Below are 23,724 nucleotides of genomic sequence, written 5' to 3'. Positions count from 1 at the left end.
ATAATTTTTAACCCTATGTGCATGTTTGTACTTATATCTTAGATAGTAATAGATATTATTAAAGTATGTTCTTGCATTTATTTTTACAAAATATACAGGGTGTAACGAAAATACAGGTCATAAATTAAATCACATATTCTGAGTCCAAAAATAGTTCGAATGAACCTAATTTACCTTAGTACAAATCTGCACATAAAAAAAGTTACAGCCCTTTGAAGTTACAAAATGAAAATCGATTTTTTTGAATATATCGAAAACTATTAGAGATTTTTTATTGAAAATGGACATGTGTCATTCTTATGGCAGGAACATCTTAAAAAAGAATCATAGTGAAATTTGTGCACCCCATAAAAATGTTATGGGGGTTTTGTTCCCTTAAACCCCCCCAAACTTTTGTGTACGTTCCAATTAAATTATTATTGTGGTACCATTAGTTAAATTCAATATTTCTAAAACTTTTTTGCCTCTTAGTATTTTTTCGATAAGGCAGTTTTTATCGAGTTGCAGCTTCTTTTTTAATATGTTTACATAAAAATTTTATGGGGGTTTTGTTCCTTTAAACCCCCCAAATCATGGACCTATAAATAAAGATATCTTTATATCTATGCCCCAAATGTTTAGGTCCATGCCCCAAATGTTTGTGTATGTTCCAATTAAACTTTTACTGCGGTACCATTAGTTAAACACAGTGTTTTTAAAACTTTTTTGCCTCCTTGTATTTTTTCGAGAAGGCACTTTTTATCGAGATATTACTTCTTTGTTAATATAATTCAAAATATACCTAAAAATGTAAATCATAAATAAATTTTCATATTATTACCAAGTCTACATAATCGTACTTAGCCATACACAAATATGTGATGGATTTGACAAATATTCAAAATATCTCTATAAAAACTGACTTTTCGAAAAAGTACTAAGAGGCAAAAAAGTTTTTAAAATATTGTGTTTAACTAATGGTACTACAATAATAATTAAATTGGAACGTACACAAAAGTTTGGGGGGGTTTAAAGGAACAAAACCCCCATAAAATTTTTATGGGGTGTCCAAATTTCACTATATTTTTTTCTTAAGATACTACTACCATAAGAATGCCACATGTCTATTTTCAATAAAATATCTCTAATAGTTTTCGATATATTGGAAAAAATCGATTTTCATTTTTTAACTTCAAAGTGCTGTAACTTTTTTTATGTGCACATTTGTACATAGGTAAGTTAGGTTCAATCAAACTATTTTTGATCCCAGAATATGTGATTAAATTTATGACCTGTATTTTTGTTACACCCTGTATACAGGGTGTTAGTAAATAAGTATGAAAAATTTTAAGGGCTAATTCTACATGAAAAATTAATGCCAGTTTGCTCTATAAATATATGTCCGCAAATGCTTAGTTTCGGATATACGGAGTGTTGAAATTTTTATTTCAAACTGCCAATTTATTTATTTCTCTAAGACCAGTTGAGCTATGAAAATTAAATTTGGTGAGTTTTAGGAGGTAGTTATTACGAATTTTATGACATACAATTAAGAATTTTGTATTCATCATTGGCGCGCCTACTGGCAATGGTCTGAATTATTTTAAAGAAAAAAATAGTACGCCACTGAGATATTTCGAATTAGAAAATATTTTTAAATTCCACGTCTAATTTATAATAAAAAACCTTTCTTGCCTTTTTTTCATATGATGCACCGTTTTTATGCAGAAAAATAAAACATCTTGGCGCATATTTTTCATTTCTTAATACATCATCAAGAACTATCCAATATAATAATACTAAACTAGAACAATAACAGAAAATATTACTAATACCATTTCAACTAGGTGCAAAGCTGCAAGAAATGTTTAAAATGATCTCCTTTACAGGTAACAGAAGAATTTTATATTCATCATTGGCGCGCGTACGGGTAATGGTCTGAATTTTTTGAAGAAAAAAATAGTACGCCACTGAGATATGTCAAACTAAAAATCATTTTTGAATTCCTCGTTCAATAGGGCTTTTCATCGATTGTCATTTGTTTCGAGCTTCTGTCATGTGTCACATAATATTAATATATCTACGACATACGTCTGTGATTTGTATTACCAATAACGTATGACGTAGATATATTAATATTATGTGACACATGACAGAAGCTCGAAACAAATGACTGTGAATGAAAAGCCCTATTGTCATATTATATTTTGATATTTATTAATTTATTATGTATTTATAATAGAATAATAGGGCTTTTCATCGATTGTCATTTGTTTCGAGCTGCTGTCATATGTTGTATAATCTGTGTATAATGTTAATATACACGGATTATACGACATATGACAGGAGCTCGAAACAATTGACTGTGAATGAAAAGCCCTATTGACGACAAAAAATCTTTCTTGCTTTTTTTCATATGCGGCGCCGTTTTTATGCAAAAAAATTAAACATCTTAACGTTTACAAAGTATTTAAACTAAGTTTCTATGCATATGGAAACTACCTCAAATACTTGGTAAGCGTTAAGATGTTTTATTTTTTTGTATAAAAACGGCGCCTCGTATGAAAAAAAGGAAAGAAAGATTTTTTGTCGTAAATTGAACGAGGAATTCAAAAATGATTTTTAGTTTGACATATCTCAGTGGCGTACTATTTTTTTCTTCAAAAAATTCAGACCATTACCCGTACGCGCGCCAATGATGAATATAAAATTCTTCTCTTATCTGCAAAGGAGATCATTTTAAACATTTCTTGCAGCTTTGCACCTAGTTGAAATCTTATTAGTAATATTTTCTGTTATTGTTCTAGTTTAGTATTATTATATTGGATAGTTCTTGATGATGTATTAAGAAATGAAAAATACGCGCCAAGATGTTTTATTTTTCTGCATAAAAATGGTGCATCATATGAAAAAAAGGCAAGAAAGGTTTTTTTATTGTAAATTAGACGTGGAATTTAAAAATAATTTTTAATTCGAAATATCTCAGTGGCGTACTATTTTTTTCTTTAAAAAAATTCAGACCATTGCCCGTAGGCGCGCCAATGGTGAATACAAAATTCTAAATTGTATGTCAAAAAATTCATAATAACTACCTCCTAAACCTCACCAAATTTAATTTTCATAGCTCAACTGGTCTTAGAGCAATAAATAAATTGGCAGTTTAAAATAAAAATTTCAACACCCCGTATCTCCGAAACTAAGCATTTGCGGACATATGTTTATAGAGCAAACTGGTATTAATTTTTCATGTAGAATTAGCTCTTAAAATTTTTCATACTTATTTACTAACACCCTGTATATTTAGCCGACTTTAAAATTGGTATTTTTTCACGTTTCATGTCTCAATTAAAAAATATTTAAATTTTCAAAATTTTTCCAATGGTTTGGAAAAAACCTGTTTTTTCTCAATTTTTCCCTTTTTTTTTTCGATATGTTAAATCTCTACACGTTACTAAAGAAAAGCGTTTCTTAAAAAAATTTTCATATTTTTTTATTTATACCTAATTTGGTTTTTATTTCAGGTGATGCACAGGATATTACAGCGAAAGTTACCAAACCATTCAGTGGTCCCAAAGTACATTTGAAAACTAATAAAGGTGAAAGACCATATAAATGTGAAATTTGTAGTAAGCTGTTTACTACTAAAGGTAATTTAAAGCAGCATAAGATAGTTCACAGTGGTGAAAAACCATATGAATGTGAAATTTGTAATAAGCAGTTTACTAAACAAAGTTATTTAAAGGATCATATGAGAACTCACACTAATGAAAAACCTTATAAACGTGAAATATGTTTTAAAAAGTTTTCTCAAAAACGTCTTTTAAATATACATATGGCAGTTCACTCTGGTGAAAAACCTTATAAATGTGAAATTTGTAGTAAGCAGCTTTCCCACAAAAATACTTTAATTTATCACATGAGAGTTCACACTGGTGAAAAACCTTATGAATGTGAAGTTTGTGGTAAGCAGTTTACTGTAATAAGTCAATTAAATACTCATAAAAGATTTCACACTGGTGAAAAACCTTATAAATGTGAAATTTGTAGTAAGAAGTTTACCCTAAAAAGTACTTTTAATAGTCATATGAAAGTTCACAATAGTGAAAAACCATATGAATGTGAAATTTGTAGTAAGCTGTTTACTACTGAAAGTAATTAAAATACGCATAAAAGAGTTCACACTGGTGAAAAACCTTATAAATGTGAAATTTGTAATAAGCTGTTTACACAAATTAGTAATTTAAATACTCATAAAAGAGTTCACACTGGTGAAAAACCTTATAAATGTGAAATTTGTAGTAAGCAGTTTAGTGCACAAAAAACTTTACATAATCATAATAGAGTTCACACTGGTGAAAAACCTTATAAATGTGAAGTTTGTAGTAAACAGTTTACGAAAATTTGTAATTTAAATACTCATAAAACAGTTCACACTGGTGAAAAACCTTATAAATGTGAAATTTGTAGTAAGCAGTTTAGTGCACAAAAAACTTTACATAATCATAATAGAGTTCACACTGGTGAAGGACCTTTATAAATGTGAAATTTGTAGTAAGCAGTTTAGCCGATTAAGTAGTTTAAATTATCATATGAGAGTTCACAATAGGTTCATCTCTTTTTATCTCACAACTTAATATGTTTTCCATCTTCTGCGTTACTTTGCCGGTTATTAGTGCGCTCATCACTGTATATAGACTACTGTTCTACTAATAACCATATATTTAGCTCCTATATAGTGTCATACGGGCACAAATGTACGTACAAGAAACGATACAAGAAAATGTATATAACTTTCTAATATCAGAAACGATATTAGAAATGACACAAGAACATGCTTAGTTTAAGATATGACTATGAGATTTCAAAAGCCAATCTGCCTGATGTCAGGACAACAATTATTGTCAATGAAACTAGAAGTTTTATGAAATGTTGGTTACGCAGCCACTAAATTTAAAATTGTTTATGGTACAAGCAATGATAACAGCTAACATCACTGTGTTGGAATTATAAAAATAAAAGAGTTGGTGAAAATAAATTATCTAAGATGTATAAACGGGGCGAATTTGAAAACCCGCAATCATCAATGAGGTGTACATGAATTGATGAAGCAAAGATAGGCAAACCAAAATACAGAAGGTATGTTTTGTAGTTTGTATTGGAAATAGATAATTAATATTTGTGACCCAACACAAATGATGGCTGATGAAACTGGCTGAAATAAAGATGAGACAAATAAATAGGGGTTGTGATATCAAATGCCGAGAAATGTTGTAAATGCAAAAACTTGTTTATAAGCATTTGATATCACAACCCCTATTTGTTTGTCTCATCTTTATTTCAGCCAGTTTTATCAACCATCATTTGTGTTGGGTCACAAATATTAATTATCTTATTTCCAATAGAAACTACAAAACATACCTTCTGTATTTTGGTAAATCTAATTCCAACACAGTGATGTTAGCTGTTATCATTGCCTGTATGTACCATAAACAATTTTAAATTTAGTGGCTGCGTAACCAACATTTCACAAAACTTCTAGTTTCATTGACAATTGTTGTCCTGCCATCAGACAGATTCGCTTTTGAAATCTCATAGACTGCGTTCACCAGATGCAAACACATTCACAAATGTTTGCGCTTTGATTCTAAACTTGTTGACAGCGAACTGAACGGTTGGTTGTTTAGGTTAAAATTTGACATTTTGCTTGCTTGGTTTGAACGTAACCTAAAATAAATTTTCTCAATAAATACGTTTTTGAATTTATTTTTTTTATTAAAGGAAAAAAGAAAATTTATTTAATAGATAATAACGTAGCAGAATGTCTTCAGTAGCCTTTATTTTATATATAAAACCCTTATCAATATATTTTACAATATATACAATTTAAATTCCCGCCATATTTCAACACGTTTGCAAAGTTCAACTTAAATATCTTATGTTTGCAAAAATGGCGACCGCTTTCCAAACATGTTTGACGTTAGCAAGTCGTTCAGAACCATAAAGCGCAAACTGATTGCCAACGTTTGCATCTGGTGAACGCGCCCAGTCATATCTTATAGTGGAGGTGTGAAATTTAGCGATAGTACCTTATAGATTGACATTATATTGATTGTTTCCCACCTTTAGACGTATCGAACGAATTTGAGAAATGCCACTGTCACAATGACAGTTTTAGTTGACACACTCCTCTGATAATACGTCTAAAGGTGGGAAACTATCAATATAATGTCAATTTATATGTTACTATCTCTAAATTTAACAACTCTACTAGTTTTATTTCTTTTTATCTCACAATTTAATATGTTTGCAATCTTTTGCGCTATTTTTCCGGTTATTAGCACGCTCATCAAGACCGCGTCCCACCATCAAATAATTTGATCAAACTGGTTTGAGCAAACTGAAAGTGACAGTTAGTGACGTCACATCCTGAGTGTTCATTGTGGATAATAATGAAAAATTTTAATTTTAAATAAAGTACAAACAAGTTAGACAACTCAATACAAAAAATTTGATCAAACTAGACTGATAGTGAGAGCACAGATTTTTAGAATTTCAAAAAAACTGCAATTGTGACGTCACTTTGACGTACTTCCTCAAGTACGTCAAGTTTGCTCAAACTGTTTGATCAAATTATTTGATGGTGAGACGCGGCCTTCACTGTATATTGTATCAATAAAAGATTTATAAATAATGCCTACAAAAACACAAATAAATTCATTAAGACATATGATCCCATCATTTTCAGCCGCCATTATGACATTACTTAGATGTTTTACCAGCAAGTTTTACGTTTTTGATCTTTGATCAGAAATTGGTTCAGTTCTTGTACAAGAATCTGTGTCTGACACAAATTCTTGTATCATTTCTGATATCGTTTCTTGTATCTGTGTATGACACTATATGCATTTTTTTGACATATCAGAAACGATACAAGAAAATGCATAGTGTCATACAGCCTTTAGTTGCCTGTCACCTCTTGTAACATAATGACCTAATTGTTACCTATTGACCCTCTTACCACGTATGAGAGTTACATATGTTGCCCTAGGGCCGTAGCCATAGGAATTTTATCCATCCTTTAGATTTTGCCATGTTTGCATCTATATGAGACTTTTAGTCTGTTTTTGAAAGGCTTTGACGTTTATATTTTTTGGTTTACTCACCATCTTGTAAGTATAACCAAACTTTGCTTTTACCTTGGTCATCATTTTAACTTTAAATTTGCTTTAATTAATATGGTTATACTTATTTTAGGTAACACTGATGATGCTCTTGTTACAGAGCGAAAACATTTTCTATGTTTCGAGCCCTATAGGGGCTTTTTAAACTAATATACCTTTTACCAAGACAAAAATTTTTTATTAAATTTTAGTTCCAAATAAGACTAATTATTATTGTAGTTTTAAATTGGTTTATTCTCAGTTTACTTTAAATCTAATCAGTTTTATGAAGAACTTATGGACTGTTTGGTTTTATTAGATTCTAGTTTGTGACCTTTTAGTTTTATTGCATTTAAAGATTCTTGTAATATGACTAATAAAACCTATTATTAAATCTACTTGATCTCAAGACTATTATGTCAGTAAATCATATGCATTAAAGCTATTTTTGTTAGTTTTCTTTAAAGTTGCTTTCTTAAAAGCAATTGGTAGGCTATATTAAAATCGAGCGCTCTTAAACTGAATCAATTTGGTTATTGTAATGCATTGGCCATATGTAATTATAAGGCCCACTCGCGACGCTCATGTGTATTTATTGAATTCTATTTTAGTTAATTTCACAGGTAAAATAATTAATTAGTCGTGTTTAGTATGTAGACAAATAAAGGTTAATTTTGGGCGTACAAGTGTTTTTGTACCAAATATTACATGGCAACGAGGTAAAACGTTTTTAGATTGTTTATAATAGTGAAAAACAAAATGTCGAAAGACGAGAAATTATATTTAACGTTAAATTTGAAATTTAATCCCAGAAGTTGTGAATGGAAGGTGTTTATTAAAAGACTAGAACAGTATTACATCGCTAGACAAATTACAGATGTTAATATTAAAAGAGCTATTTTGTTATACAGCCTTTCAGAAGAAGCTTATATTTTGTTGTCAGATTTATCAGTGCCTAAAAAACCTGAGGAATGTGAATTCAGTGTCATTGTAAAAAGTCTAGATGGCTATTATAATAAAACTTGTTTGGTATGGGTTGAAAGAGCAAAGTTTTATAATGCTTCGAAAGCAAAAAGTGAAAGTGTACAATATTGGAGTGTGCGGTTAAAAAAACTAGCCGGTAATTGTGCATTTGGAGATATCTTGGAAACGAAATTAACAGATGTTTATTTCAAGATATAATGATGGAGAAGTTAAGAACACGCTATTTGCACTGAAATCAGATATAACATTTAATTAATCATTTACCAACTATATTGTTATATTCAGGGGCGTGCGGTGAAATTTGAAACAGGGGAGGCAATTTATAAAAAAATTATAAAAACACCTATGTATTTAGAATGTAATTCAATTCTTCTACCTGAATGAAAGTCTCGGTCATCAAAATTCTTAAACCTATTTTCCATTCGTTGGCATATTTGATCTAAAATCTGATCAAAACTTCTTGCCATCATATTATTCCAGCATTTTTCAAAGTCATCTCTCTCTATTTGTTAATAACATCTTTAAATTCGCAATTTTTTTACACAGCAATCAATCTCGTTTATCTGGCATTATAATACATTAAATAAATTATCTGAGAATGGAAATATTTCTGAAAAAAAAACAAAGTTAAAAAAAATTAAAATTAAAATAATTTTTTAAACTATCCAAAAGTCCTCTCGAGCTAAACTTAGACACAAATGGCCAGTTATTTTAGTACGTATTTTTTTTTGTTTTTTGTAAATTTTGACAAAATTGGCCAAATTGCTAACTATTTAGTAATTACTAACTATTTTGTAATTATTTTTTGCCAATTTTAGCAAATTGACAAAATTACTTACTAAAATAACTAGCCAGTTGGGTCCGAGTTTAGCGAACGGACTATATTTATGGTTTCTGTATCCCACTTTCAGATTTTTACCATTCTCCAAAACCCTAATACATATAAATAAATATATTTATAATATATTTATATATAGTATTTTTACTACAAAAGCGATGTTACGTAGGTCAAAATTTTTGACGTAAGAGAACTGTCAAAACATTAGAATGTGACTTTTCATTATTGCCATGTTTATTATAAACATGACAATAATGAAAAGTCACAATCTAATGTTTTGACAGTTCTCTTACGTCAAAAATTTTGACCTACGTAATATCGCTTTTGTAGTAAAAATACTATAAATATTTAGTATTTATAATATAAATAATTCTATATATTTATTTATATAAATAATTAAATAAAATCAATCTTCATAATTCCACAAAATCAGTCGACGAAGCACGTCATTGTCAAATGCTGGTAAATCCCACGGTTCTTAGACATTACTACGGTTGCCTAAATCGACTAACCAATGAACATTAAGGGTGAGATTACGTCACGAGAGTTTACTGTCATTTGAATCGTAATATGATTTTTTTCGAATCCTGAGAAAACCAAGTATTTTAGAAAAATTTAAACGCAGGATGCAAGATTACATTATTACCGAGGGCGGAAAGCCCCTTAGAATAAACAAGCAGATTCTATTGAACGAAATATTTGAAATTAAATATCACACTTCTCTTTTATTTTCAGCCCTGTAACTTATTAAAATAAACATTATAGAAGTTTTCAGGGACTTTCAGCCCTCGGTAATAATGTAGTCTTTCATTCTGAGTTTAAATTTTTCAAAAATATTTATTAGTTTTCTCAGGATTCGAACAAAATGAATACAATTAAAACACATTGAGAATTTTGACATGTGTCAAAGTTTTGCATTAACTCAATGTAAAATTCTGAACTGTTGAATTCCAGCTTCCCTAATAATTATTTTACATCAAAAGACATTAGAAACTATTTGAAGAGGATTGAAATCTGTATTGGAAATAACTGTTAAAATTGGTCTACGTAATTAAACATATTCCAAAATTTTGTAAAAATGTAATACATTTTAGTTTTCAGCTCAAACTTAGGCCACACACAATGCAATAATGTTCACATTTTTGAACTGTCAATATTTTTATTTTATCATCTATTGTTTAAAAACAATACAGTTGATAAGATACCCTCAGTTGCGGAGAATGGATTAATAATAAAGATTTTTTTATTCAGTCAATGGTGTGAGCACTGTCAGTTAAATAGTAACGTGTGGCCTTACTTTTACACGCATACCTATTGTGGCAAATGTATCATATTTTTCAAAATTTTGGAATGCATTTAAATCGTAGAACAATTTTAACTTTTGATTTTAATACAGATTTTAATTCTCTACAAGTATTCTCTCATGACTTTTGATGTAGAATAATTAGGGAAGCAGGAATTCAACAATTCAGAACTTTACATTGAGTTTCCTATGGCCCTTTTTACGATTCGCCACCCGGTATAAGATAAAATGTGTACTATTTGTCTTATTATTTCATAATAACACAAATAATACACAATAACACACATTCAATGATCGAAAATAATTTAAAAATATGGGAATGTAAACTCTTGTGACGTAAAGTCAAAAATATAAAGACCGCGTCTCACCATCAAATAATTTGATCAAACAGTTTGAGCAAACTTGACGTACTTGAGGAAGTACGTCAAAGTGACGTCACAATTGCAGTTTTTTTGAAATTCTAAAAATCTGTGCTCTCACTATCAGTCTAGTTTGATCAAATATTTTGTATTGAGTTGTCTAACTTGTTTGTACTTTATTTAAAATTAAAATTTTTCATTATTATCCACAATGAACACTCAGGATGTGACGTCACTAACTGTCACTTTCAGTTTGCTCAAAGCTCAAACCAGTTTGATCAAATTATTTGATGGTGGGACGCGGCCTTAAGTCTCCCCACCACCGTCGGACAAGACAACCGTAATAAAGTGTAATAACCGTGGGTAAATCCCATTTAAATTCACGAAAACGGCTCCTTGTATGCTTATAAGCGGTAGATATGCCCGAAATTTGAACTGGCCACTCAGAGTGTAACCCCCGTGATTTTTACATGGGCCGAGAAGAAGCAAATTTGAAATCAGATTATCTGCCGACATGATTCCGAATACCGACGTAGAAATACGATCATGGCCTACGGGTCCGCGTACGGAAGGAAAGCTAGATATGCAGCATTCGGCGCTGCTTATGAGAATTTCTTTGCTTTGTTGTTTCTTTTCTTATTACTTACTGCTTGTATTACATAATTAAATATTCTCGTATGCAACGTAAAATCTTGCTTATGTGTTTGTTCATTTTTTTTTAAATAATCTCAGTTACTCAGTTGGTATGATATTACCTGCGGAAACCAAGGGACGAAGCAATGCTTCCCTTGCTTCCATGTACCGCACGCCCCTGGTTATTCGCGATGAAAAACAAAGTATCTGATCTCTGATGGAATAAATTTAAACCACTATATAAGTGGTATGTATAAACAAACCAGAAAATTGTTGATTTGAATGGAATTTGGTCACTATTAAGAAATTTTTAGTAAATTTCAGCATTATGAGTACATTAAGATATTTTTTAAATCAAATCGGTATTGTTCTGTTCCTCAAATGAATGTTTGTTTATACCGTTTATATCATCAGGGCCGCGCCGTCCATAAGGGCGAAGAGGGGCGGTGCCCCCCGGCGCCGTATTGAAAAGGCGCCGATAGGTGCCGAAAAAATTTTTTTTGGCAATACCGAAATTACCAGAATTTTTTTATTACCAGAAACGATAAACAAAAGTAATGATATCGACTAGGAAAAAAAGAATCTTACCCACTGGTGAAATCAAACCAGAAATATTAACAATATTTTATTGTAAAATTGAAAACTTCCCAATCGTAGGTAAATAAATGCTAATATTACTTTGATCCCATAAGTGTACGAAACCTTATTTATCTCATTAATTTGAACTATATGTTTGTTCTCTAATAGTGTAATCGTTGTTTTTTGTAAATAACGAAGAAGTGGTTCAAGCAGTTTAAGAATAAAGAAGTTATCTATAAAAGCCAAATTCCGCCTTACTACAGTGCAATGACAAAAACATTATTTTCTAACAAGGTTAAAACATGTTATTTAAACTCACATTTACCGCCAAATATGTTTGATATACTTATTAGAGAAAAATGGTTAAATTTTCAGTACATATTTACCGATGGGTCAAAAGACGCAAAGGGAACGGGCTGTGCAGTATTCCACGAAAATAAAAATTACCATCATCAATATAGCCTACCTATTGAATGCTCAATATACACAGCAGAAATTATAGCCAGTAATGTTTGCTGTTCAGTATGTACTACTGAATCCAACTAGCAATTATGTTATATTTACTGACAGTAAAAGCGTGGTGGACAGATTGAGTAACATTCAAACAGTCAAACACATAAACCACATTGAATTTATATTCTTAAAACTGTTTGAAATTATACAATTAGGAGTAAATGTAACAATTGCTTGGATTAAGGGTCATTCGGGAATAAAAGGCAATGAAATAGTTGACAATTTTGCTAAATCAGCTTATGTGATCGGAGAAAAAATAAACAAAAATTTAATTCCAGCTTCAGATATTGATACTTTTAGCAGACAAAAACTTAAAAATAATTGGCAATTACATTACAGAGAATGTACTACTGGCTCAAATTTTGCTCATTGTAACCCTAGGATATTCTCAAAAAGATGGTTTTACACAGAATATAACAGACATTTTATAAAGACCATTAATCGGTTGAGAGCCAATCATGCTCTTACGCCATCTTACATGCATAGAATCGGCTTGGCAGATACTCCCAATTGTACTTGTGGCAAAATCGGAGATCTAACACATGTCATATTAGAATTTCATTTAAACATAAATAACATAAACGACCTTTATAAGGAATAAAAAGATTTAAAATGTTTTTCTCAATAAACCTAAATACAGTGGAACCTCGATAACTCGGATTAATCGGGACCGCGACCGATCCGGGTTATCGAAAATCCGAGATAGCCGGAGAATATGGTAAAAATTAATAAAATACGGTATACTTACAGATAAACTCCGTTAGAATTGAAATAACATGAAATATATTTATAAATATGCACAGCACCTACTCATTAAAATTACTAAAAAAAAACACCAAACACAAACGTAAGCAAATGGAAGCGAACAATACAAGACACACAATACAGTCACAATGATGTAATGTTATTATTTAAGAACAGTGAAATAAAGACCATTGTTTATAAAAGAATTTTTTAAATAGTCTTTCCTAAACAATGCTGACAGTTTGAAATAAAAAGGAATAGATACTACAGACAGGTGGCTGTTGTTATGAGTACGCTATGAGTCATTTTTAATATCGTATAGTTCAAATTACACACATACACATTATCTCTCAAATATTATATTACATACATTTTTATTGTTGAAAGGTTTGTCTGATAATTAAGTATTTTGATGGGAAATAAGCCACAATTAAATTGAAAAATACAAAATATTGACAATCAAAATGTTTATCTGATGAAAATCGGTCCGGGTTAGCCGGACTTCCGGGTTATCGGGGGCCGACTTATCGGGGTTCCACTGTACTTTAATATTTACAAATGATATGGAAATTCTTCATCTCATTTATAAACATGTTAAATTATGTAAATACAAGTTGTAAACGTAATATGTAATAAATAGGCATAATTTGTTAATGTGGTTTGAAAAAATTAAAAAAAAAACAGTAAAATAATTAAAAAAAAACGAAATAAAAAAAAACTACACAATGTACCAATGTAGCTATAAAAATAAAATTGTATAATGTACTTATGTTATAAGAAATTTATGACTATGAATCTGCAATCAATCAGAAGCAAATCTGGCTAATTGGCTCTGCTAAAGCCATTTTTCAAAAAAAAAAAAAGAAAGGAAAAGCAGTTGGAAAAGATGATATTTCTGGGGAAGTGTGGAGAGCATTACGAGAGACAGGAACAAGGTGGCTAACAGGTTTATTTAATAGAATAGAATTAGAGAAGTTAGACAAATGCAAGACGAATGGAGAAGCAGTATAGGTATACCCTATTCCACGAACATAAGCCTGTTTTGGATTACTTCGACAACGAATATTTTACTGTGCAAAATAAGAAGAACGAAAGTAAATTGCAAATTACATTGTTGTTTATTGGAATAATTATTAGCGCCATTTACTCTCGTACTTCTTATGTTGCACAGTAAAATATTCGTTGTCGAAGTAATCCAAAACAGGCGTATGTTCGTGGAATGGCCCATATTAGTACCTGTTTACAAAAACATGGGAGATACAACAATGTACAAACTACAGGGCCATAAAACTACTTAGTCACACCATGAAAATATGGGGGAGAGTAGTTGATAGACGGATACGTGCAGAAACCGAAATATGCGATAATCGATTTGGGTTTATGCAGGGCAGATCAACAACAGATACAATTTTCATTATAAGGCAACTGATGGAAAAATACAGGAATAAAGAAACAAACGCTTATATGCTAAATGTTGAGAAAGCATATGATGATAGAATTTCTCGAAAGATTTTGTGGTGGGCACTCAATAAAGGAGTTCCGGATGAATATGTAAATATTGTGAGGGATATGTATGAGGGAGCAACAATTAATGTTAGGTGTGGAAGAGACTGATAAATTTCATGTGAAAGTAGGATTTCACGTGTACTAAGACACAATGCTTAGTCTTTATATTTATATTAGTTTTGGATCAGATAACAGCGAAGCTACAGGGTAACATTTCCTGGTTCTCAATGTATTCTGTTGATATTGTGTTAGTATGAAATGATAAAAATAACAAAAACTGGAACAGTGGAGACAACCTTGGAAAAGAGTTTAAAACTTTTTGAATAGTAATGGTACTACCTACGATCGGTATTATAGAGTAATGGGGAAATATATGGAGATGCATGTAGTGGAATTAGAGTGGGATGGATCGATGGATGAAGTGGAATGAAGCGAGTGGTTTGTTGCGTGTCAGAAAAATTCCAATGAAGCTGAAGGGAAAATCTATAAAACAGCTATAAGTCCAGCTTTGATGTACGGAACTGAATGTTGCACACTTAAAAAGAAAGAAGAACAACGAGTGCATGTGGCGGAAATGAGAATGCTTTGATGGATGACTGGAGTGACAAAGAAGGATAAGATTGGGAATGAGTACCTATATTGGAGGAAGTCTAAGGGTGACACCAATAGAAGCCAAAATGAGAGAGATATGTTAAGATAGTTTGGTCGTGTTCGACGTCGAGACGTCAGTCGCCCAATACGAAGAATTCTTGAACCGCAGGTTCCTGGAAGGAGTAGGAGAGGAAGACCTGGGGTGAGACGCTTAGGCAGAGGACATGTCGGTAAAGGGGATTAATATCTATATGATCCAAGACTTATGGAGAAATGCAATAATTAGTGAAGCTGACCCCGCATAGAGATAAAGACAGGAATAATGATGAAACAAATAGTTTGTAGGTTTTCGCTTTGTGCATGACTGACGTGACACCTTCCCTTCGACAGCGACACAAGAAAATTTGGTTTTTGTGCGCTTGATGGTGTATCTAAATATTCATAATGGTATGTGAAACACAGAAAATCGTATCTCCTATTGTGTAACTTTATTTACTTTTCTATAATTAACTTTGAAGAATGTTATATTTCTGGTGTGTTCAATAATACGCATAATTTATTTAAATTAGTGTTTGTAGACGTGTTAATCTAAAAATATGCCTAAAAAAAGGAGTATACCCGAAAATACCGACATGCTTGGGAATCGGATGGTGAACTTAAAGAAAGGTAGGTAATCTGTTTAATAGAATTTTAATGGTGTGGGTCATTAATAATTAATTATTCTATGTATGATGGATTGGTTCCGTATCAGAAGACGACACAAAATCGTTTTGTAAGATGTAAATCGCAGATTTATATATAAAATCGACTAAATTCTTTGCTGGTAAAATGACACTTGACAACCAAAAAAAGAAGAAAAAATGACAAATGACATCCGAAAAAGAAGAAGAAATGACGGCTCAAAAAAGAAGAAGAAATGGCAGATGAATGTTTGGGGGATTTTTTTTAAAAAATGTCATTTTCGGGGGAATTTGTAGTTCATGTTGGGGGAATTGTATAAATCGGTCTGGCAACCAGGATTGCCATGTCTAGGGATTTTCCCCGAATCCAGGGATTTTTGGAGCTTTAGGCCCGGTACTCTATGTCTCGATTAACAGCCAGTTAGTTAACGGAGGTTTAATCAGGACCTCTTTCGGGTCTCTTGCGTTGTAAATGCAATTACAAGTATTATTATAATCATGTATAATTATAAATAAGTATATTAATAATTATAATTGCATTTATTACAACGCAAGAGACCCTAAAGAGGTCCCGATTAAACCTCCGTTAACTAACGGGCTGTTAATCGAGACATAAAGTACTGGGTATCAGTGTAGAAAGGGAATTTTTTCGATTTATCTTTGAAATCTAGGGATTTTTAAAGTGTGACTCTATGATTTCTATGTTTATTGCTAACAATTACAATTTCTTCTTTTTTGTTGATATTTACGATGTAAACTTATACACAGTTAGACCGCTTGATATTTACAAATGACAATTTCTTCTTTTTTCGTTGACATTGACAGCTGACAATGACAATTTCTTCTTTTTTGTTGACATTGACAGCTGGCAAGGACAATTTCTTCTTTTTTGTGGATATTGACAGCTGACAATGTCAATTTCTTCTTTTTTTTGTTCTATCATACACGGAATAGTCATGAATAGTAAACAATGGACCATGATAGTGTGACGTCAAAACGTCAAAATTTTTCCAAACACGTTGTGTCTAGGGTATACGCTACCGTGTACGCAAATAAAAAAGTTAGGTAGAATTAAGTTGGATTTATAGTTTGACGTAGCGTAGACGTAGACGCAACGGAGACGTAAGAAACGGACTGGAGACGTAAGAAAATAATGTGTCAATTTATAATTCGACGTAGCGGAATTTTTGCGCATGAGTAGAAACAATGACTTAATTCAACAACATAGCCTATAAATTATACGAACCGTAAAAAAACTTTGTGGTTATTTATTAGGGAGTTTTTGTGCACACAAATACGTAAACGTAAAACGTAACGCATCTTTTTGACATATACGCTTGCGCATTAATGGTTGAACTCCCGTATCGCGATACGTATTACCTAAGGTTACGGGCTGGTACGTTAGGTTCATACGCATCCCTATCGAGCCGAAAGTCACCGAATGCACACGAGGATATTGCCCGATTACCTACCAAATGAACATTTCATCAGCGTACTATCCGTTTATAAACATTTTAAGGTTATATTGGTTATTGGTTTAGTCTATTTGAGTAAAATTATTCTGTTTGTAATTGGAACTTCATAATAGATTTAAAATTTTATTGTTTTTAAGTTGTCTATTAATAAAGCAAAACAAACAAATCTTGTATTAATTTAAGAAATACAGTGATCACCACAATTAATAACTAGATAAACAAATGACCTAGTTTCAGTAAAATTTTCAAATAAATATTACCACACTATTTACATATACCTACTGGAATTCTGATCTAGGTATACAATAATTTACAACTAAAAAGTAGGTATAAACAAAAATAAAAAAATTTTAACCTAAGGAAAAATAATATTTTTATATTTAAATAGAAGCAATTAAAACCATACAATTTCATTATTCATTTATCTTTTTTTACATTTGTATATTAATTGTATATTGTGTGAACATTGTTTTATTTTTTTGAATGTCAACGGAATTTAAAAGTGACTTTACGATTTGCTTTACGTTACGTTAAAGCAGTTACAAAAACTACCTATTTTAACATTCATCCTCTACGACACGTTAGTTGCTTTACGTATACGGAGATGTGTACGTTACGTAGCAACAAAAACTCCCTATTTATACTATTATTTTTGTCAAGTCCTTTGTACTTAAAGGACGTAAGTATTTGTAATGAAATAATACTCGATGTAAAATACTTTATTTTAAAGAATTATGCACATGGTTTCCATTTTCTATCGCAGTATTAAGTATGTGACAGCTGTCGTTCAGATGACAGTAGTACCAACCTACATTCATGGTTAAGGGAGTTTTACACGAACATAACACCTCCTCCCTTGACCATGAATTACAAAAGTTAACTAGAAGTAAAAGTACTTACAAATTCAGTCTGGTAACAGGTTTCCTTACTCTAGTGGAACGCCTTAAAATGGGTTCCTCAGTTTCAGTTTGAGCCCCAGGTACACTATTCGAACTTTCCATATTGTTTGAAATTTCGGATTCATCAGTAATCACTTCGGTAGGTGGTGGTGAGACACTGTGCTCTGGAATTGATGCCTCCCTCGGAATCAAATTGTGAGTAATGGTATCCGGAATGTAACATGTTGGATTATTTTGAGATGGAGTATATTCCCCAATTTGCCGTATTTGGTCTACATGACGTTTCCATGTTCTACCATCATCTAACTGAATTAAATAATGCAATAACCCTAATCTGAGTACAATAATGCCAAATTGCCATTTAGAATGAAAATAATCCCTCACGGAAACCCTAGTTCCTATATCAAAGTTTCTTAGACTCATATCAGTATAGGTAACTCTCTCACTACATGAAGGTTTAAGTAAATCTAATCTATTCCTTATTTGTCTTCCTAACATAAGTTCTGAGGGACTTTTACCTGTAACTGTATGTGGGCTTCTGCGGTATTGCATAAGTAGCTTACATAATTCAAACTCCCTGTCATTTCCCTCACTTCGCATAGCCCTTAAACATTTTTTCAGTATTTGGACATATCTCTCTCCCTGTCCATTAGTTGCAGGATGGTAGGGTGCAGTAAATTTTTGTGTAATTCCATTATCTTTCATAAAAGTTCTAAACTCATGAGAGTCAAATTGTCTACCATTGTCTGTAACAAAAACTTTAGGAATACCAAAAGTTGTAAAAATTTTTCGGCAAATTTCAATAGTAGTTTTTGTAGTAGTATTTTTTGTAAAATGAATTTCAGGCCATTTACTGAAGGAATCTACCAATATAAAATAATAACCTCCATTGAAAGGTCCAGCGTAATCAGCATGCACTCGTTCAAAACAAAATTTTGGTGGCTCCCATATATGAGAATTATCTTTAATTGGGTTGTTCTTGTGCTTATTGCACTCTAAACAATTTTTACAAAGTGACTCAATATCCTGGTCTATGTGAGGCCACCAGCAATAACTACGAGCTAAAGATTTCATTCTAACTATTCCAAAATGTGCAGTATGTAATTCTGTCAAAATTTTATTTCTCAATTTAGTAGGTATAACTACTCTTTGTCCTCTCATAATAACATCAGATTGTAATGAAAATTCAGCTTGATTTATATTGAAGCTAAATCGTTTATCAACAGGTTTTCCTGTTTTTAACCCAACAAGTAATTTTTTTAAGGTATGATCATTTTTTGTATGAAAAGCTAGATCTCTAATATTTGTAGGCAAAGTTTCAATTTGATTTATTTCAAAAATATCTGGCTCATCATGTGTGAAATTTTGTTCTGATTTTATAGGTAGACGTGAAAGTGCGTCAGCATTGAGATGAGAATCTGTATTTTTGTAACGAATGTCATAATTCAAACCTTGTAAGAAAATTGCATAATGTTGCATTCTTGTTGCACTTAAAACTGGTAGGCTTTTATCAGGTGCAAAAATTTGAACTAACGGTTTATGATCAGTGAGCAAAGTAAATTTCCTAGCACATAAATAATTGTAAAATTTTTTTACTCCAAAAATTATGCTGTAAGCTTCTTTGTCTATTTGTGAGTACCTTTGCTGTGTAGTAGTAAGAGTTTGAGAAGCAAACTGTAAGGGTCTCTCTGTACCATCTGGAAAGATATGTGAAAGTACTGCACCTACCCCATAGGGTGATGCATCAGTTGCTAGGACTAATGGTAAATTTGGGTCATAGTGACATAAAACATTTCTAGAACAAATGAGTTTTTTTGCTTTGTCAAACGCAGTTTGACAAGTATTCGACCATTTAAAATTGACATTCTTTTTAAGTAAATTATTTAATGGTTGTAAAATTGTAGAAGTATCTTTTAAAAAACGTCTGTAATAATTAATTAGGCCACAGAAACTCCGAACTTGAGTTCTGTTTGTAGGTATTGGAGCATTTGCAATTGCAGTTACCTTATCTGCACTAGTAGACACACCCGTTTTACTCATCTTATATCCACAGTAGTCAATCTCGTCTTTGAAAAATTCGCTTTTATCCAAATTTATATGTAAATTATGTTCAGATAATTTCTTTAAAACTTGTTCAAGTCTTTGTAAATGTAAGGTATTATTTGGAGCTGTAATTCTTATATCATCCTGAAATATTGAAATACCATCTATTCCTTGTAGCATTTGCTCCATTAAACGTTGCCATTTGGCAGGAGCACTAGCAATTCCAAACATTAATCGATTTGGTTGAAATAAACCTTTATGGGTGTTTAATGTAAGTAAATGTTTCATTTCATCTTTTATTGGCAAGTGTAAGTAAGCTTTCGTAATATCTATTTTTGTATATTTGTCCCCACCTGCTAATTGGGAAAGTAGGTCATCTGGTGTAGGTAAAGGGTATTCATCCACTTCAATGCAAGGGTTTAATGTGATTTTAAAATCACCACAAATGTGTATGTCCCCATTTTGTTTAACTACAGGAACAATAGGAGTTGCCCAGTCCGAAAATGCTACTTTCTTTAAGACTCCCTGATTTACTAAGGACTCTAATTCTGCCTCAACTTTAGGGCGTAATGCAAAAGCTACAGGACGGGCCTTACAAAATTTTGCTTTAGTACCAGGTTTTAGATAAATTTCAGCCTCTAACCCTTTTATTTCACCAACTGACTTTTCAAATAAATGTTTATATTTATCTAACAAAGTTGCAATTTCAAAATTTTCATGTAGAATTGTATTTACCTGATGTAAATTGATTTCCAGAGCATGTATCCACTCTCGACCAACCAGTGAGTAGCCATCACCATCCACCACATACAACTTTAGAGTGTGCTTTAATTCCTGGTGCTCAACCTCCACTGAAACTAAACCTAAAACATTCAAATTATTTTTGCAGTATGTAGTTAATTTAACATCCGATTTTTGTAATTGTAATGCAGGAAAATATTTTTCAAATATATTTTTATTTATGATTGTAACAGCAGCGCCAGAATCAATTTCAAAATTTAAAATATTACCATTCACTTTTAAATGTATAAAAAATTTATCTTTGCAATTTCCAGCATTTACTTCTAAGACCTCTTGAGCAGAGTTTACTGAATTTACTTGCCTGTGTGAATTTTGTTGTGCCTTTAAACAAACTTTTTGAATGTGTCCGACGTTTTTACAAAAGTTACAGATTAAATGCTTTTTATTACATTTATCGGCTAAATGCGAGGTGTCTCCGCATCTATAACAAGCCCTATTACGGTTATTTGACATTGTAAAAGTATTATTAGGAGAGCTACTATGATTATTTACTGTATTATTATCATTAAATTTACTAGTGTTTGTATTTTTATGAAAACTTTTTGCTTTCGCATTTAAAACATTTATACTAGCCTGATTGTAATTATTGTTGTGAGAAAATTGATTACTATCCTTTTCTGAAGTTTCCATGCTTGCTGCAATTTCTACGGCTCGGTCCAAGTCCAATCCCTTTGTTTCTAATAGTCTGGCTTGAATCCTCTTTGACTGTAAACCAAAAACAAACTGATTTCATATAGCACTTTTTAAGTATGTGGAAAAGTTGCAGTTTATGGCAAGTTTCTGTAGAGAATGTAGGTATTCTTGTATACTTTCGCCTTCTGCTTGTCTTTTTGATTGAAACCTAAATATTTCAGCAATTTCAAGTGGTGCAGGGTTGTAAAAATTATCCATTAACTTAACTGTATCCTCATATGACTTGTCTTCAGGGGCCTCTGGAGCTAGTTTATCGCACAGTGTATCGTATGCTTCCGACCCCATGTAATGTAGTAAATAGGGCAATTTCATTTCCTCTGGAATTTTAAAAACTTTGTATGCTCCTTCCAGCCGTTTTACCCACCTGGACCATTTTGTAGCTGTCTGGTTAAAAGGTTCAACGGAAAACTGGAATGTAGAAACTTGTGTAGACATTACTGGAGCTGTAGCAGGTGCAACTATCGCAGTTGTAGTCGAGGAACTCGTGTTTGTACCGGCTGTAGTTGGAAGCGTTGTAGTTGATGTAGTGTCTGTAATATTTGTATCCATTATCCTCGTCGCCAAATGTCAAGTCCTTTGTACTTAAAGGACGTAAGTATTTGTAATGAAATAATACTCGATGTAAAATACTTTATTTTAAAGAATTATGCACATGGTTTCCATTTTCTATCGCAGTATTAAGTATGTGACAGCTGTCGTTCAGATGACAGTAGTACCAACCTACATTCATGGTTAAGGGAGTTTTACACGAACATAACAATTTTTTATAATATTTACCCGTATTGTGTGTTACAATGGATTAGGAAATAAACGAAGGTATAATCCTTGGTGCCGTGGAATTTCCAACTATGTTGTTTCATTTCCTGGTCTTTAAAATGTTCATTGTCATTCATTGAATTTGGATTTAATAATTATCGTATATGTGTGGACAACCCCGAATTAACAGGCATAAACAACTTATATTTATCTGAAATTTTGAAACTACACTATGATATATTTTTATTAAATTAATAACTTAACATCCATTGTGTTTAACAAACAATTAACAAAATTCGAATATGTTGAAAAACAACTTTTTACAAAAGGGATGAGGGCAGAGGGAGCGGGTCCACTTTGAGTGACAGAACAAAATTTTTCCTTATGATTGGCAAGACGTAAGAAACGCACTGTAAAAGATGAAAGTTGGTCATCTCTTCCGTTCCGTTACGTTTCTCTTAAGGCGGCGCCAGATATGCGGTATTTGGCAAATACTGAACAAGTGCTTGCTAAATATCAAATTTTTGAGTGCTCATGAAAGTGTTCGTTAAACGGCAAGCACCTTGCACCACATATTCGAGATTTTTCGTATATCGAGCCACTGTGGGAACAGCAAATATATTCTAAACGAACAAACAAAGGTACATAATGGATAATGATACAGAGCTTCTTATAAATTCAGCTGCTTTTGTCATTATGTCTGGTGGAAGTTTATTATTAAATAGCAGAAAAAAAAGCAATTTGCATTCCATATTATGGGTTCATTTTCATATGCATCCAATAATTGTAAAATACTTTCATTGGTCCACTCCATATTTATTATTTTCAATATATTCTACACTCTGTGACAATAACTAAACTACTTTAATAAAAGTTATAAACTTTAATCTAACCTAAAAAACTTGCTTGTGTTTGCAAAAATATGTGGATGACACTAAAAATATTCAAATGGCGAATATTTGTTTACTTTGAAGTGTTGAAAAGACCGACAACGTACGGGAACACGACAAATATTCGACAAGCACTAAAATTGGTCAATGCCAAATAGCAAGCAACCCATCCACACTAATAGGCAAATAGCAAGCATTTGCTCGGTATTTGCCAAATACCGCATATCTGGCGCCGCCTTTACGTCCTGTCATGCGCTTACGTTCATTTATAAACAAGAGTACACAAAATTCGGTGTTG

At 31.8% G+C, this 23,724-nt stretch overlaps 3 protein-coding genes and 1 long non-coding RNA gene across 7 annotated transcripts in view; 2 read left to right on the top strand and 2 right to left on the bottom strand.

Moving 5' to 3' along the window:
- The window catches only part of LOC126886330 (zinc finger protein 665-like), a 368,013-nt gene that overhangs the window by 132,157 nt on the left and 212,132 nt on the right, over positions 1-23,724 (top strand). The gene's annotated exons all lie outside the window — the stretch shown is intronic.
- The window catches only part of LOC126887372 (uncharacterized), a 125,033-nt gene that overhangs the window by 87,486 nt on the left and 13,823 nt on the right, over positions 1-23,724 (bottom strand). The gene's annotated exons all lie outside the window — the stretch shown is intronic.
- On the top strand, positions 3,221-4,915 carry LOC126887367 (protein krueppel-like). Its single transcript, XM_050654826.1, has one exon. The coding sequence runs from the start codon at positions 3,728-3,730 to the stop codon at positions 4,136-4,138; it is 411 nt and encodes a 136-aa protein (XP_050510783.1). The 5' UTR covers positions 3,221-3,727; the 3' UTR covers positions 4,139-4,915.
- On the bottom strand, positions 18,049-22,545 carry LOC126887349 (uncharacterized protein K02A2.6-like). The gene is made up of 2 exons (XM_050654802.1): positions 22,145-22,545; positions 18,049-21,792 (listed from the first exon to the last, which is right to left on the bottom strand). Exons 1-2 carry the CDS (start codon positions 22,151-22,153, stop codon positions 18,241-18,243), a joined length of 3,561 nt encoding a protein of 1,186 aa, XP_050510759.1. The 5' UTR covers positions 22,154-22,545; the 3' UTR covers positions 18,049-18,240.

Source organism: Diabrotica virgifera, chromosome 6 (assembly GCF_917563875.1).
Source record: "Diabrotica virgifera virgifera chromosome 6, PGI_DIABVI_V3a".
In the NCBI taxonomy this organism is placed as follows: domain Eukaryota; kingdom Metazoa; phylum Arthropoda; class Insecta; order Coleoptera; family Chrysomelidae; genus Diabrotica; species Diabrotica virgifera.
The sequence above is the reverse complement of the archived record's forward strand: the minus strand, read 5'-3'. Positions and strand labels throughout refer to the sequence as shown.

Coding starts and splice junctions, on each gene's coding strand:
- LOC126887367 (XM_050654826.1), top strand. CDS start 3,728: ATGAGAACTCACACTAATGAAAAACCTTATAAACGTGAAATATGTTTT.